This window comes from Macaca thibetana, chromosome X, assembly GCF_024542745.1.
Source record: "Macaca thibetana thibetana isolate TM-01 chromosome X, ASM2454274v1, whole genome shotgun sequence".
Taxonomy (NCBI): Eukaryota; Metazoa; Chordata; class Mammalia; order Primates; family Cercopithecidae; genus Macaca; species Macaca thibetana.
In genome coordinates, this window is record NC_065598.1 from 61,730,809 (window position 1) to 61,747,699 (window position 16,891).

At 46.0% G+C, this 16,891-nt stretch overlaps 1 protein-coding gene across 2 annotated transcripts in view; it reads left to right on the forward strand.

Annotated features, from left to right (window-relative positions):
• Window positions 1-1,237: 1,237 nt before the first annotated feature.
• The window catches only part of MSN (moesin), a 75,881-nt gene continuing 60,227 nt past the window's right edge, over window positions 1,238-16,891 (forward strand). The window contains exon 1 of one of the 2 annotated variants that reach the window (XM_050776922.1): window positions 1,238-1,494. In XM_050776922.1, coding sequence (XP_050632879.1) covers window positions 1,483-1,494 — 12 coding nt within the window. In that variant the 5' untranslated portion in view covers window positions 1,238-1,482. Of the gene's footprint in view, window positions 1,495-1,666; window positions 2,021-16,891 lie in introns of those variants that run through there. The other variant, XM_050776923.1, reaches the window with a different exon arrangement.

The following is a 16,891-nucleotide window of genomic DNA, read 5'->3' on the forward strand; positions in this document are numbered from 1 at the left end:
CTGGCTGGAGTGCACTGGCACAGTCTTGGCTCACTGTAACCTCCGCCTCCTGGGTTCAAGCGATTCTCCCGCCTCAGCCTCCTGAATAGCTCGGATTACAGGCACATGCCCGTCTAATTTTTGTAATTTTAGTAGAGACGGGGTTTCACCATGTTGGCCAGGCTGGTCTTGAACTCCTGACCTCAGGTGATCCGCCTGCCTCAGCCTCCCAAAGTGCTGGGATTACAGGAGTGAGCCACCGTGCCTGGCCCTCACTTATTTTTTATATAGATATGGGAAGGGGTCTTGATATGTTCCCCCAGGCTGGTCTCAAATTCCTAGGCTCAAGCAATCCTCCTGCATCAGCCTCTCAAAGTGTTAAGATTACAGTCATGAGCCACCACACTCAGCCTAAAACTCAGACTTGACCAGACGACTTCAACAGTCTAGAACACTGCCATCCTGGGATTCTGTGACCTTGACAAGAAGCAGAAAGGGAGCTCGCAGACAAACCCCAAGGGTGTGGACTAGGGAGGTCACATCCAACCTGAGGGAATTATAGCCAGCCTCATCAGGACATCAGAAAGTGAATGTACTGGGGGAGGGGCTAAAGGATCAGGGCACTGATTTGAGGAAGGTGAAGACTGGCATTTAGAGGAAGGAAAGATAAATGAGGACTGAGCAAGGATGGGTAGGAAATATAATGGGGAGAGTCCTACAGAAGAGAATGGATGAAGTGTTGGAAGAGGTGAGGCATTTAGTCAAAAGAAGAGAAGTTTCCTGTGGACCTGAGATCTTCAGGCCTTTGAGGAGCTGTTAGGGACAACAGGGGATTTGTGTGGCCTCAGGGAGCAGAACTGAGATCCATGGATGGAAGCCATAGAGAAAAGGAGTTCAGACACGGCAAGAACTTTCTAAGAGCCAGAGTTGTCTAGAGAAGGAAAAGATAGCTGTGATAGGTAGTGAGCTCCCCATCAGTGGAAAGTTGCAGTCAGGGGCTGAGTAAGCATCTGTCAGGGCCCAGGGTCTGGGGCCTGAGTGGGGGTGGGGGCTGGAAGGCCAGGACGTGCAAGGCTGGGGGCTGTGATGGGGGTGGGAGAGGAGCGGGGTGGGTCTAGGTCGGGAGTGGTAGCTACCTTAGGTCCGCCTGGGCCCAGCCGGGGCCTCCCACGTGGGCGCTGTGGTCTGGCTGCGCCCGGCCGGGCCAGGCGGGGCTGGGCGGGGCAAGGCCAGCGGTCGGCTGGGAGGCGGGCGCGAGGGCGGGGAGCGGCGCGGAAGCCGGGCCACATAAAGGAGCGGGCGGCGCGACAGGGGCGTCTCTTTCCTGGGTGGGGTTTGTGAAGTCGTGGCCCGTTAGCAGGAAGCCTAACAGTCGCCCCGACGCTAGTGAGGGACCCAATCTGAGTCCCCGGCCAACCGAATCCGAGCCGTGTGTACTGCGTGCTCAGCACTGCCCGACAGTCCTAGCTAAACTTCGCCAACTCTGCTGCCTTTGCCGCCACCATGCCCAAAACGGTGAGTGCCGGGGGTGGGCGCTGTCGACCCCAGGGCTCTGGCTGAGCCTCATAGTCCTTTGCTGATGGCTGAGGGCTTGGCCAGCCACCGGCCCGCCTGGGACGCCGCTCCCTCCGCCATAGCCAAGGGTAGGGAGGGGACCGGAGTGGGATCCTGGTCTGGTGCGCCCTCAGGGGTTGAGGGGGTGTCCAGGCTGGAAGTTTGGACAGGGCGAGGCCTGCCTCTTTCTCAGGTTCCAGTTCCCTGTGTCTGAGATGCAACAGTGAGGACGGCTTCGTTGGGGCCTGGGGTTTCCCCTTTTCTCTGACGGGCCATGGGCACAGAGGAGAGGATTCTGGTCCAGAAGACAACACTTTCCCCAACTCAGTAATTGACACATTTCTGGGGCAAGGCTGCCAATGTCCAAGAGGGGCCATGGGAACAGAGAAGCAGGGAGGAAGGAGGGAGCCGCTCGGGGCGGATCTGGCACCCCCACTCATCTTTCCCACAGCCTCACCGGGTGGCTCCAGCTGTTTTCCACTAGGAGGTGAGGAGAGAGATGTGAGGAAATCGTCATCGAGGATGCACCCGAGAGCACCAACACTTATTTAGGCACCAGACTGAGGAGAGGCCTACCTCATCTCCTGGGAGAGAGGACCGGTTTCTCCCTCCCCTCCACCCCCAAATCCCTGCCCCTCCTGTTGCTTAATGCCTCTCTATCTCCTCCTATCCCCTCCGGACTATTTCGTGTGGTGTGGGTTCTCTCGTGGGGCCACACCTTTCTAGAGTGGTGGTTGATTTGGGGATGCGTCTCCACCCCACTGGCTGTTATGAGAGGAACAGAAGCCTCCTGGGAGTGGGGATAGGGGGGCCGGATGCCCAGGAGGGAGAGGGGAGGAGGGGTGTGCCTGACTAATGAGCTCTGCTTGCTTTTGTGCAAGTCATGCCAAATGGCTGCTGAGGCCCTTCCCTTGCTCAGAAAGGCCTGGTGACCACCCTGGCTTGAGTCCCTTAGGCCAAACAGCTTGTTGGGCTGGCCTAGGCAATGCAGTACTCCCAGATATGTCTCCCCAGGACTGCTTGAGACTTGTAGAGGTGAGATAGTGACTAGTATCCTTGAAAAGGGCTGAAGGCCCCTGGGATGAGAGGAGGCAAGTTGAGGGACCAGCCTTTTGGGTTTGTGATGAGCTTTGGTTGTCACGTTACTGTATACCAGCCTCACTGCCAAGTCGTTCTTGCCTTTCCAGAACGTTGTCCTTCAGAAACACCAAGTTTTCAAAAAGTATGTGCTTCACTGTCTGTCTCCTTTAAATTGCTTGTGGTTTTAGGACATGCGACTTTTACACACTTTCTTCCCTAACCCCTGCCCCCAAAGAGAGAGTGAGTAATGGTTTTGGAGAGAGGGGAAAATACCCCATTGTCTGCCAAAACAGGATTATAAAGATCCTGTCAGGAGCGGCTCTTTGGGTCTCTTTCTGCGGTTGAGTCCTGACTCCTCTTAAGGTGCGGCTTTGCCTGAACAGTTGGGTGGATCCCTGGGAATAGACATTGCTCCATGGCCTTTCTTCTGTAGCGGCATATCTCATCCTCAATTCTGAGATAGCCCACTTTGAAACACAACTTCATGGGCCTGGAAGTTGCCTCAAACTTGCATTAATGTCTCATCTGAGTCAAAGTGGAAAAGAAGACAAGACAGTGTGTTTATTGTTTTCCTGGGAACGGAGAGAGATTGAAGTATAAGCTGTTTGTAGTCAGTCCTGGAGTAATGAAGGTACCTAAATACTGAAGGCATTTTTATGCAGATTGACTGAAACCTGAATCAAATTGGAGGGAGAGGGCTGAGTTTTGATAGACTGGAAGCATTAGAGAATTTTCTATGCTTCGACTCAAGGAATGGTCAACTTTTAGGAAAAGCAACTATATTATGTCTGTTAAGACCGTAGAATCTTAACCTGAAAGGGACTTTGGAGACTATCTATTTAGTAAAACTCTCTTAAAAACAAAAACAAAAACATAAAACTAATGAGGATATTGAGACCTACAGGGAAAGACCTACCTAAGGGCACATGGTGACTGAGCCAAGATTGGGGTCCAGGCTTTCTGATGCTCATCTCATTGACCCTCTATTCTGACCCAATGATTGAGTTCTTGACATTTGAGTTCCCTTTCTTGCTCCAAACAAATTGCCCCTGTTCTCAGACCTTTATGGGCCTCAGATAAAAGGAAATGAGTAATTTGAGCAAAGTGGCCAAGGTTGGCATTTGTGTGGTCTCCTGGTAAGGTTCAGTAGTGTCACCACGTGCCTCCTGTTACTTTTCTTATTCCTCATACCAAGGCCGAGGTGTTCAGGGGCACACCCTAGTTCACTGAATACCAACCAGTAATGTTAATTAAAAGGGGAAAAAATTTCCCTTTCTCTGCTCCATTTTCATTTATGTGCTTTAGGCTATTTCTAGCATATGACAGATAGAGAAAGGTGTGGAAAATCAAACTCCTTCATTCATATGCAGCATGTCTACAGCCTATCTAGGGTTGGTTTCACTTTTATAGCTAATTGTCCCTCCTAGTCAGCCCAACCACCCCTATATCTGTTAAAACATGCCGGCGGAGCGCAGTGGCTCAAGCCTTTAATCCCAGCACTTTGGGAGGGCAAGGCGGGTGGATCACGAGGTCAGGAGTTCGAGACCAGCCTGACCAACATGGTGAAACCCCGTCTCTACTAAAATTACAAAAATTAACCAGGTGTGGTGGTGTGCACCTGTAATCCCAGCTATTTGGGAGGCTGAGGCAGAAGAATCGCTTGAACCTGGGAGGCGGAGGTTGCAGTGGGCCGAGATCGCATCACTGCACTCCAGCCTGGGCGACACAGTGAGACTCCGTCTCAAAAACAAAAAAGCAAAAAAACAAAAAAAACATGCCTCACTATCCACCGCCACCCTTGCCTTCTTGCCATTCCTTGGACTCTGCTTCTGGTTGCCAGTTTCCTGAGTCTGCTTTAGTAGCCAGAATGGAAAAGCTTATTAATTGCCATCTACATTTTTTGGTGATGATGACAGTTATATATATATTTTTGAAAAGGCCTTTCCCCCTCCCTACCTTCTTTAATTTTTTTCTTTTAAGATCACAAAGGACTTGAGGCTTTCTTGGATTTCCTAAAAAAAGAGTGTTTTGAATTTTTGAGATGTTCTTGAGTTTCTGGGATTTATTAAATGCTAGTATTGAAAAGGCTCTCTACAACTACAAAGTCCAATTCCTCTCATTGTATAGATGATGAAACTGAAACCATGTTAGGGGGAGACTAACCTAGAGTGATGCAGTATGCCAGTTGCAAAGCTAGGACTTGAATCCAGGTCTTAGTTAGAGGGTTAGTCTTGGTGAAACACCTCTTTGATCTGCTGGGGTTTTAGCCATAGATCAACAGATCAGGGGAAAGGCAATCAAGTGGTCATTTGATGGGACCATCAATGTGAGCAGACATAGAGCCTAGATCCTTGAAGTATTTGAAGGTGTATGGGTCAGCATTCAGCTAAACTTTAACAGAGGCTATGTGAACTGTTTATTCTCCTGCCATTCCTAGCATTACTTGAGCCACTCGAGTGGCACTAAAGTGGTACTTGGTAAATAGGAGCCAGAATCTCAGTCTTTTAACCCTTGAACCAGCCCTGCCTGCAGACTTAAGTTGGGGAAAAGGATCAGGAAGAGAGGTTGTATGAGAGAGGATCCTGCATCTCTCGACTTTGGTTCTTCAGTTCACTTGGCCCTTTGTGAAAGTGTAGATGATAGAGACAGAGCAGGAACCATCTTGGGAATTTCCTTTACACATTTCTTTTAACAGCCCTCTGGGTAGGGAGGGGGCTGGTGGGGCAGGAAGGCCTTTGTGGGACCCACACTAACTAATCTATACTCTCGTGTTAGGCTTGGAGAGGGAAAGGTTGCTCTGTGAGTCAGTGATAGAAGTAGTATTGACCACTAATCTTCTGACTTTCCGTTCTCTAGCTGCCTGCAACAGTAGCTTGTTTTAGGGTGTTGTTCTTACTTTTCTCTTACCTCCTGCTCCCATGAAACTGCTTTACCGAATGATGGAGCTGGAAAGGACATTTGGAAGTCATCTAGTCTATTCCCCTGCCTCCAAATCTAATTCTCTCTGGATGAGATAATATGACAGCTACAATTATTCTGAACTCTGTTCTGGTGTTGCATGGCAACAGCCTGTCTTAGGTCCCTTTGTATCTTTCTGGGAGTTTCCCCCACTGGAATTTCTAAACTCAGGGTCCCCAGAGGGGAGAAGATCTGGCTACCAACACTACCAGAGTTAGGCATTTCATAACCATAGCTGCTGGAAGTTTGGCATTGTTACAGATTGCAAACAGTCTGTCTCCAATCTTTCAAAGATAGAATTGAATTTATCATATGCCTCTTTCCTAACTCACAATCTTCTTTCCCTGCCACCTGCTCTATTACTTTGCTTGCAAAGGGGAAAAACAGGTACAAATGTGGTCTCCTTTGGGGTAGTCTGTTGGTTCAAGTGAAGGGGGTGGTATTTTCACGATTGACTGGCTTTGCTGTCCATCCCTCCTTCTATTTCATGCTTAGAGCTGAAAAACTTTTCAATTCCAGGTTCTAATTTGTGGTGTAGAAGTTGTCACTTTGGAGGGTTAGCTCAGGATTCCATGAATTTGGAAGGTGGGTGTTGGGAAATGGAAAGCAACACTGAACTGAGAAATTTTCTTCCCTTTCCATGTAAGAAGAACTTCTCTCCTGTCCTCAGTAAAGTGAGCCAAATGAAGTGGGACTTTAGGCAAGTCCTTTCTTTTTTTTTTTTTTTTTTTTTTTTTTTTTTTTTGAGACGGAGTCTCACTCTGTCCCCCTTGCTGGAGTGCAGTGGCCGGATCTCAGCTCACTGCAAGCTCCGCCTCCCGGGTTCAGGCCATTCTCCTGCCTCAGCCTCCCGAGTAGCTGGGACTACAGGCGCCCGCCACCTCGCCCGGCTAGTTTTTTTGTATTTTTTAGTAGAGACGGGGTTTCACTGTGTTAGCCAGGATGGTCTCGATCTCCTGACCTCGTGATCCACCCGTCTCGGCCTCCCAAAGTGCTGGGATTACAGGCTTGAGCCACCGCGCCCGGCCTAGGCAAGTCCTTTCTTAAGGCCCTCTGTCTCTCCAGCTTGTCATGAGGGAGCTGTACCAGTGATGGGTAAACTCTAGGAATCCCTCCAGTACTGATGCTTTTGAGAATCTTGATGGTATAGCATTAAGTCTCTTATTTGTATGTTCATTTCTTCAGACATTCTTTCGTCAACGTTTGGGCACCTATGTGCCAGGCAGTATTGGAAATACAAAATTGAACAGTGCTTATTAAAATGTTTCCTCTTGTCCCATTATACTTCTGGAGTGCTGTTTCTTCTTGAGTGCTGAGTTCAGAATGGACTGTTTCTCACATGGGAGTTAGTTTGTTTCATTAGTAGATCCAAGAAGAATACTGTCTTGAGTACTCTTGGCCATTTCTTCCTGAGTCTATGGGAGAGAAAGGGCTGTGTCTTTCCTTACTGTGGGAAGAAATAAACCAAGTGAGAGTATATTATGAAGGCTGTGGGTTGACTGAAAAGCTTTGGACAAACACCAGAAGCTTCATAGATTTTCCTGCCATTCTTCCCACATTTTTCAATGACTGCCTGCCTGATAGTAGAATAGTCCCTTTTATTTCTGCTGAAAGGAAGGCCTGGAAGCTACTAGATTATGTTTCAGATTTTCTTCTAACATGGTTAGTGTGGTAGTTAGATATATTGGTAGATATTGAGGCCTTCCTAAGGGCTCCGAAACAAGCCTCCTAAAGTATCTACCACCAGTGAGCTGAGGACTGGCTATTGTGGGGTACAGCTTTTATTTTATTTTATTTTATTTTATTTTTTGATACGGAGTTTTGCTTTTGTTGCTCAGACTGGAGTGCAATGGCGCGATCTCGACTCACCGCAACCTCTGCCTCCTGGGTTCAAGCGATTCTTCTGCCTCAGGCTCCCCAGTAGCTGGGATTACAGGCATGCGCCACCACGCCCGGCTAATTTTGCATGGGGTACAGCATTTCAAAGGCATTTGCATCTAGGGCAACCCAGAGCTTCCCTAGCCTTAAGCTTTCTATTACCTGGTTGTTCTGGATGGGCAGGGTTTCTCACAGGAGTGTTTTGAACCATGGAACAACTGAGTTGGCCTTAAATCTTCTGCCTCAGCCTTTATCTTCTTGATGGGGGCACTAAAGTCCAGAAAAGGGAAAGGATTTGAGTGAACTGGTTATAGTGCCAGGAATAAAACCTAACTTGCTTGGCTCCAGTGTAGGGGAGGGACGTTGAATGCCTACCTTCTAAATAGCACTCACTGCGAGGTGCTCAGTGTCTTCTCCCTCTGTGCTGGTGGTGACATGACTGTGGAGTTATGGTCATGGAAAGAGCAAGTTCTTCTGAGAATGTAGAGCTGACCTCATGGGTTTCTTTATTTGGAAATGGTTCAGGCTCTGACCTTGTCTCAAGAACTCTTTGTAGCACTTCCCAGGAAGGTAAGTGTTTTGCTTTGGCTTGTGAAGGGTGGTGGAAGGCATATGTATAGGCTGAAAGGAAGTAGAGAGAGGACACTAGTTACATTTTCCTGCTTGAGACTAGGCCTTGCTGTCCTAAGAAACTTTAGGGAGTAATTTCTTCATCGTATTCATAGCCAGAGGGGTTAGGCAGCTTGTTCGAGGTCACAAAGTTGGTAATGGTATTGAAAGGAGAACTTAGATTTCCTAATTCCCAAGTTAGTGGTCTCCCACTGGACTTGGCTGTCTTAGAAGGATGACTCCATCCAGAGCACAGACTTCCAGAGAATTGGCTCTGTGGTGATTACATTAACAATATGGCTACAATGGAGTTCCCCTAAAATGCTTTTGCTATAGCAGGTTTTTCTGGGATCTCCGATGACTGTCTTCTCTTCCTGCCCACCCCTCACCCCAGTTCCCTGCTTTCTCTTTGCCCTGTTTAATTCTGAGCTCTGACCTCTTTGAATTCTGAATTCTGACTCAGTGCTCCAGCTTGATCTGTCCCTTGAGTTAGGAGAGCAGTATGGCACTTTTTCAATTTAGTGACAATATTTGCTGCTGTAGCAAATTGTTTGAATGCAGACTGGAATCTCCTGGCCTCAAACTTCACCACTCACCTCTAGGTGCTTATAGGCCAAGTCTGGGGCAGGAAGCTAAAAAAAGACCTTTCAAGCCTCCATGGAAAGGAAGCATAGTGTTGCAAAACAGACTCTGAAACTAGACTGCTTGGAGTCACATCTGAGCTTTGCGACCAACTAGTTATATAGCCTTGGACAAGTTATTTAACTTCTACACCTCATTTTCCTCAATCATAAATAATAATAGTACTTACAGGGTTGTTGTGAGGATTACATGAGGTAATTTATGTAAAGGGCTTAGAACTGTGCCTAGAATCTGACAAGTGATATACAGATGTTATGATTATTTGTTGAATTAGTATATGCCTAACTTTGTGCTAGATGGGATGGACAAGAAAGAAGACAGGTAGTTGAATTCTCACCATTTAATGAGTGGTTACTATGTACTATTTACCATAAGGGATAGAAATAAATGAAGGGATGATGTAATTGCTGCCTTCAAAGATCTCCTATCTCCTATTTAATTGGGGATTTAGGGTTAACTCACTTAAAAATGACTTGAGAAAAATATATACTTTGCATGGCATTTTCTACAACTCTTTGAGGAGAAAGGGTTTACTGGGACATGAACAGGGCCTTAAAGGGTGTGTACACTTGGGAGCAGTGGCCGTTCTGGGTGGGAAAGTGATGTGTTTTGGGTATGTGGGTATAAACCAGGTGGCCCTAGGCCGATGCTCTCTTGACAGTGACTTTTTCTGAAGTGAAGGGAGGCTTGAGGTGCTGACTGATTCAAGGGGAGCCACAGATATAAGCATAGACGAAGCTGCTCTTTCTAGGGTCATATGGATCCAACAGTCCTTTCTTAATTGGCAAACAAGGGATTGTGGGAGAGACTCTACCTTTGGTTTTCCAGAATTGGGCAAATTAATTTTTTTTTTTTGAGATGGAGTCTTGCTCTGTTCCCCCGGCTGGAGTGCAATGACGTAATCTTGGTTCACTGTAACCTCCGCCTCCTAGGTTCAAGCGATTCTTGTGCCTCAGCCTCCCAAATAACTGGGATTACAGGCATGAGCCACCATGCCCAGCTAATTTTTGTATATTTAGTAGAGACGGGGTTTCACCATGTTGGCCAGGCTGGTCTTGAACTCCTGACCTCAAGTGATCCACCCGCCTCGGCCTCCTAAAGTGGTGGGATTAGAGGTGTGAGCCACCACGCCCCGCCTGGGCAAATTAATTTTTAAAAATGTTGCTTTTGTTGCCTAAGTAGGTATGTGAGAGGGTCTTTTCTTCATGCTTACAAATGAACTAAACCAAAGAATAGAGCTTGGCAATAACTTTTTATGTCAGCAGCCTAGAAACAGCCTTTAATTCTCCCATTGACTGTGCTAGAAAATCAGGTATTTGGGAAAGGGTGGAGATACAGGGAGGATTTCTCAGTGTGTGGTTGTTGGAGGTGGAGGAATATGACGTTTTCTGGCCAGGGCACAGCTGCAGCATCCGTGTCTTGAATTTGGAGAAAAGGCCTTTTGGGCAACTTTCAAAGCATAGCCCTTTGTTTGTGCCACAGATACCAGATCTGATGCTTCTTTCAATCGGCTTGTTATGGCATAAGGTAAGTGTTGATATATCTCCTAGGCCACTAGTATGGCAAATGGCTCTGTGCTTGCTTAATAGAACTTTTTTGCTAGTTATCTTCTGTGACTGGTAACTTTGAAGTTTCTTCCCATTCCTGGCAACCCTTCTACCTTGTGGGAATTTGACAGATACATTGTACATCCGGGGTATTGGTCTGGGCCTAACGAGAGAAGAGTTGAGATGTGACAATTTGGTTGTACAAAACAAGATACAATCCTGAACTTTTCCTGGGTATATATTTGGGAAGTGACTGGGGCCAAGGCCTGGGAGGGGGAACAAGGCATACCTATCAGGCTTGATCAGTATTTCTTTCCCTTTCTTTAGCCTTGGCCTCCATTAAATACCTGAGAAGGATCAAGTCTTATTTTTCTCAAGTTGTGTGTTTAGATAAGGTTCCTGATCTCACTTTCTTGATCTAATCTGCCCTCCCTCCACCCATGATTCATTTCTTTGTTTTCTTTCTTTTCTTTTCTTTTTTTTTTTTTTTTTTTGAGACAGAGTCTTGCTCTGTTGCCCAGGTTGGAGTGCAGTGGCATGATTTCGGCTCACTGCAACCTCCGTCTCCTGGGTTCGAGAGATTCTCCTGCCTCAGCCACCCAAGTAGCTGGGACTACAGGCGTGCGCCACCAAGCCCGGCTAATTTTTGTATTTTTTTAGTAGAGACGAGGTTTCACCATGTTGGCCAGGCTGATCTTGAACTCCTGACCTCAGGTGATCCGCCTACTTCAGCCTCCCAAAGTGCTGGGATTACAGGTGTGAGGCATTGCGCCTGGCCGATCCATTTAGTTTTTCAGAATCTCAACCTGGATGTTTGATGAAGCTCACCAAGAGCCTCTTTTTTATCTGTTGTAATTTTTAACTGAGGTTGACTAATCTATGGTATGGAGTTGGAGGGTGAGGGTCAAGGTAACAGTCAATCTGGGTATCATTAGTTAAGTCGTACAAATCTTTGCTATTTTCAAGGGTTTTAAGTGGGCTAAACTCCTCTCCAAACATCCTTGTAGATACTTGTGGGAGACTGACTAATTCCTTTACAAAGAAGAAAAGTCACGTAACTTCTTTGCCTTCTAATTTTCCTTTTCTCCAACATGAAAATATCAGCAATATTAGAAATAGGCAAATGGAATTTGAGCGTGGTGGCTCATACCTGTAACCCCAGCATTTTGAGAGGCCGAGGCAGGTGGATCATTTGAGGTCAGGAATTTGAGACCAGCCTGGCCAATATGGTGAAACCTCGTCTCTACTAAAAATAGACAAAATAGCCAGGCGTGTTGGTGGGCGCCTGTAATCCCAGCTACTGGGGAGGCTGAGGCAGGAGAATCACTTGAACCTGGGAGATGGAGGTTGGAGTGAGCTGAGATCACGCCGTTGCACTCCAGCCTGGGTGACAAAGCAAGACTCTGTCTTAAAAAAAAAAAAAAAAAAAAAAAAAGAAAGAAAGAAAAAAGAAATATGTAAATGGAAAAGAACAAAACCCCCTCCCAGGTTCCTTATTTCCCTTGGTGCCTGGGCCATTGTAGATCTAGCATATGCCTGGTGGGAACATCTACCATTTGCTTTAGGGTTACACTACAGCTTTCTACTTTGAGTGCTTGAAGAACTGCTCCAGCAGGGCCTATTGTTGGCCTGGTGAAAATCTAGCCTAGTTGCCTTTCTGTCTGCCATAGCCTGGGCATTTTCCTAAGGTTGGGATTTTTTTTCCTTCTGGCCTTAGGCCAGTTGCCAGAGGAAACCGATGACTAAAGGCTTCCTCCCTGCGACGTCAACTTCTGGAACTTTTCCTGATGATTCCTACCAGTCAAGTCTGCCTTATTTGGCTATTTTCTCCCCCCTCAAGTTACTCCCTCTCCTTGCCATCCCACCTCAACTAGTCCTCTGTTCCCCTTTAGTACAGGGATTGCCTTCTTCAAGTTTATACAATACCACCTGCAAACTTCTTTTCTTCTTGTTTAGAGTCCAATATGGGGGAGGAGTGGGGAAGATGAGAGAGCTCTGGAATGACTGTGATTTCTCCACCCTGCTTTCTTATCTCCCTTTATCCTCTTGGCACTGCCTGGTCACTCCTCTCCAGCTTCTTACCTAGATCTTTGACAGCCTAGGAGTGGTCTCGATTGGCCTAAAGAGGTTCAGAGTGTAGGGGTGGGATGGGGCTAGGGCTTTCAGCATTTGAAACTATTTCTTTGGAGCAGGTAAAGCCTTCCAGTTGGTAAGTCTAGTTCTTTAATTATGCCTGTTGTATGCCCAGGCTTCTCACTTGGCTTTCCAGGGTGGGCTGAGTCTAAGTTCCCTCTACCTCCCCTTCCCAGTCCTGAGCTATCTAACTTTAGGTTAGAAGAGCTGAGCTTTTGACACTTACAGCTTGGGACAGTTGTCTAGGTGTCTTTTTAAAAATACCTTTTGAGAAGCTTCCTTTTCCCATTTAGAATGGCATTGAGTGTGTCATTTTCTCCTCCGGCTATCAATATATGAGCAGCCCCCTCTATTTCAGTGAGCTCTGCTCTGGATATACTGGATTTACCTACCAGAGAGCTCACTGTGGAGATCCTGGCTTGGAGACACAACTGTTGACTACATGCCTTGGGTGGGGTCTTGGAGTCCAGCCTGCAGACTACAGTTGCTGGCTATTTTTGGTTATCTGTGACTCAGGAAGAATAGAAGACCCTTGGATTGGTCATTGTTCCATCAGGGAAAGGGAAGACAAAGAAACAAACTAAAACTGAGCGCATATGAGATTTGACTTCCTTTACTCCCTCCCCCACAACATCCCTCTTTGTAGGGCTATGAAATTGCTTTTGACTGAGTCTTAAATTGCTAAGCTCCCTTTCCCCTTCCTCTATCTGAGTCATTGTTGACTATGTTGCCCTTGGACGGGGAGAGTTGGTGATGTGGGCTTGGGTGGAGCAAAAGGGAGAATTTCTAGTCAGGAAGATTGCCATACACCTAGTATTGGGCTTTCAACTGATCTTGTATTTTGTAAATATGATTTCCTTTGGTATTAGTCCTGGAGAGCAAAGGAGAGGGACTTCTGAATTTTCTGTGAGGGTCTACAAGGCTGATAGAGAATAAGCAAGTTTCTGGGAGAGGTGTACCCTTCACTGGATCTGTTTTTGCCCATCCTCTACTTCTTCCTCCTTTTCTTCCTTCTCACTTACATTTTATCCAGTGCTTGCTTGTGAAACAAGGATCCCACATTGGATCTCTAGCCACCTAAGAGTTGGCCATGAACATAAAACTTAACTGCTCTGAGGCCCCTGGAGAAAGTGCAAGAAGAAGTCTTGGCATCTGTTTTCCTTCCTTTAGAAACAAGTTCCTTGGGCATCCTTGGGCAGTTTAACCAGAGAAGCCTTAGTTGGGTAGTGCTGGGCAGTGCTATTAGGGGGAAGATTCTTCTCCAGCATTGAGCTGGAATGGCCTTTGGGCTATGCAGGAGCTTGCTGCTGGAAGCAGCTGCCTTGCTGGAAGCTTCTCATTCTTCCTAGGTGCCTCACATGGGTTGTTAGCCATGCCAGTTGTAGGTGGTGTATCAAAATGACCGTTGGTTTGGGAAGGTAGGCAAGCAGGTGGAGGAGGAAGGAATATAGAGTCAAATGGAAAAAGAGTGGTTCTTTATTTTTATATTTCCCCTTTTTGTAAAACTCAGCATGACATATGACAAAGTTTAGCAAATAGAGAAATTGTGTATAAATTCATCATTTTAACATGGCAATAATTATTTGTATTTCTTGTCATATCTCATATATGTACCTTAGTTTTCGATGGTGCAATCATTGTGTACATAAAAAAGTTCTACTTCTTTCCCCCTACTTAACACATCACTAAAAACTTAGATAAATGCTATTTAATTTTAAGAAATGAACATTCTAATGGCCATGTAAAATTCTATTCAATGGCTATGCCATAATTTAAAATCATTCTCCTTTGGGGGAGCATTTAGATTACTCCCAGCATTTGCTAGTATAGATAACATTCCCATGAATGTGAAAAGAGAAAATTGAAACCTCTTAGCATGGCATGTAGGGAGATCCCTTTGGTACCTCACCCCATTCTAGCTTCCTCTCCCAACTCAGATCCCATTTATTCCCACATGTATGCTATGTGGTAGCTTTGTGGGCCCAAGGTTTCCCAAGTCCAGGTAAGCCATACCCATCCTTTTTCTTCTTTTCATCCAGCTTTCTCAGGTTGAATTTTTGTTGTTGTTGTTGTTTTGTTTTTTTGAGACAGAGTCTCACTCTGTTACCCAGGCTGGAGTGCAGTTGTTCAAACTTGGCTCACTGCAACCTCCACCTCCTGGGTTCAAGCGATTCTTGTGCCTCAGCCTCCCCAGTAGCTGGAATTACAGGCATGTGTCACCACACCTGGCTAATTTTTGTATTTTTTTAGTAGAGTCAGGGTTTTACCATGTTGGCCAGGCTGGTCTTGAACTCCTGGCCTAAAGTGATCCACCCACCTCAGCCTCCCAAAGTGCTGGGATTACAAGCAAGAGCCATAGTGCCTGGCCATGATTTTTTTTTTTTTTAACTGTGGAAAGCAATGGCATACTTCTTCTTTCTGCTTTAGCCTATGTTCTTTCCTTCAGCTTGAAATTTCAGGTGCCTCTTCTTCACCTCCCCCCACCACTCCATGTCACTTCCACTGGAAATTTTCTTTATTACTCCCAGATAGTATTGTACTATCTTTTGTGTGTCCATTGTACTTTGTAAGAACTTCTGTTATGTTATTTACCATGTGGCATTGCAGCCATCTGGGCTCCTAGGGTTGCTCTTTCATTAAACTCATGCATTTGGAAATTTCTAGCTCTTCCTGCCTCAAGAAGGGGCCATTCTCCAGGTGGAGGTGGTTAGGAATGGACAAACCTTTGAGGAGCATTTGGTCAGTAATATACATGGTGAGGGAGAGGCAGTAGCAATGAATGCAGGGGATCCAACAGTGTTGGATGAGCACCTGGTAGGGCATACTAACCACTAGTAATAGAAAAAATACACCTTGGAGAAGGGACAGGTATATTAGCACCTATAGAGAAGAGAGGCCTGAGGGTAAGTACAGAGAAAGCCTAGCTGGCCTTGAGTCACTAGTGCAAATTCTGAAACCATTCCAGATTTTAGTTCCCCATCTGTGGAATGGAGAGAGTAATAGCACCCTACTTTTTAGGGTTATGCTGAGGATTCATTCAGTGCACTAATGCATCTGCAAGTGCTCTGTGAGGTGTGAGGCACAAAGGAAGGTAGGCCCAGGACATTCCAGTATGTTTGTTCCAGTTGGCCTTTTAAAATTCTGTCCTATGTATGATTCCAATCAAGCCTCTGAACCCAGAAGGCTAGATGCTACAGTTTCTCTGAACCCCATATAGGTGCCCCTACAGCTGGTTTTTTTTTTTAAAGTAGGAGGTATGCAGGAAAGTACCATCTCCTCTCTGATTTGAGCAACATGACTCCAACTGACCCTAGCACAACCCTACTCAAGAATGACCACAAGTGCCTGGGGAGGGAGGTGTCACCTTCACCTTAGCTCTTTAGTATAAAATAAGTGGTTTAGAGTAGAGGGTTTCCTAACATCCTTTTAGCTGTAGATAGAAGTATAGAAGCTGCAGTGAAACTGAGCAGCTTTCAGGTCTTCTGGTCTGAAGCCTGCCATGCACTGTGGGAAGAACAGATCTTCATGTCTGTCACTAACTGTATACTCTTCAGAGGCCTGCCCATCTCATCTGTCTTAGGAAAACAGTTCATGAAGAACCATCTAAGCCAAATTCAATGTCTTTGAGTGGAGAATCCCAATTAATTGCTTTTTGTTTTCACCACATACTACCCATGGCTTCTTTTGTTGTTTTTGTTGTTGTTGTTGGGACCCTTGGCTTCTTGCTGCTGCCTTGGCCATTTGCATACCCCCAGTCCACCCCAGGATTTTATGTTTTGTAAGGAAGCAAATTACCTAAGCCAGTGGAAGATCTACTCGTATACTATAAATCAACACGAAGAAGGGACTTGCTCAAGGTCACGAATTGAGGCAGAAGCAGAAACTGGTATTGAATGCAAGACTCTCAGGAGTGTGGTCTTTCCATTATATCAGTCTAGCCCACTAGTATGTAAGCTTCATGACAACAGAGATGGTTTCCCACCACCCATTGTATCCCCGGTACCTAACACAATGATGCCTGGCATAAAGTAGATTCTCAACAAATATATATTGAATAGATATGTTAATAGCTACTATTTTCATGTTGGAACTGTATTCTTTAGATTCCTTTAGCTAGATCTACCAGACAGCCAAACAACAATTCCATTGATCCACTGGAAACTACCTAATGTGGACCCAGCTGGGCCCTGGCAGAATGGAGCAGGGTAGCACCAGGGAATGGGAAGGCATTGTCTCTCTTGTGCATCTTGGAGAGACTGTTTATCCGTGAGTGGCCAGCATGTTCATAGCCATTTCTGCTCCCTTTTCCCATATCTTCACATAGTACTGTAGTGTTCATGTCAAGTGAGAATATTGAAATCAAAGCTTTTTGTGGATTCTAACAGGCAGCCATGCAAACATTTCTGTCCACCTTTGTGAAGTAGCCCAAAGTTTGGCTGTAGAGTACATATTTGAGACATTACTGAATTTTTTATTTTTTGTATTTGTGCTACTCATTATGGCATGGCCAG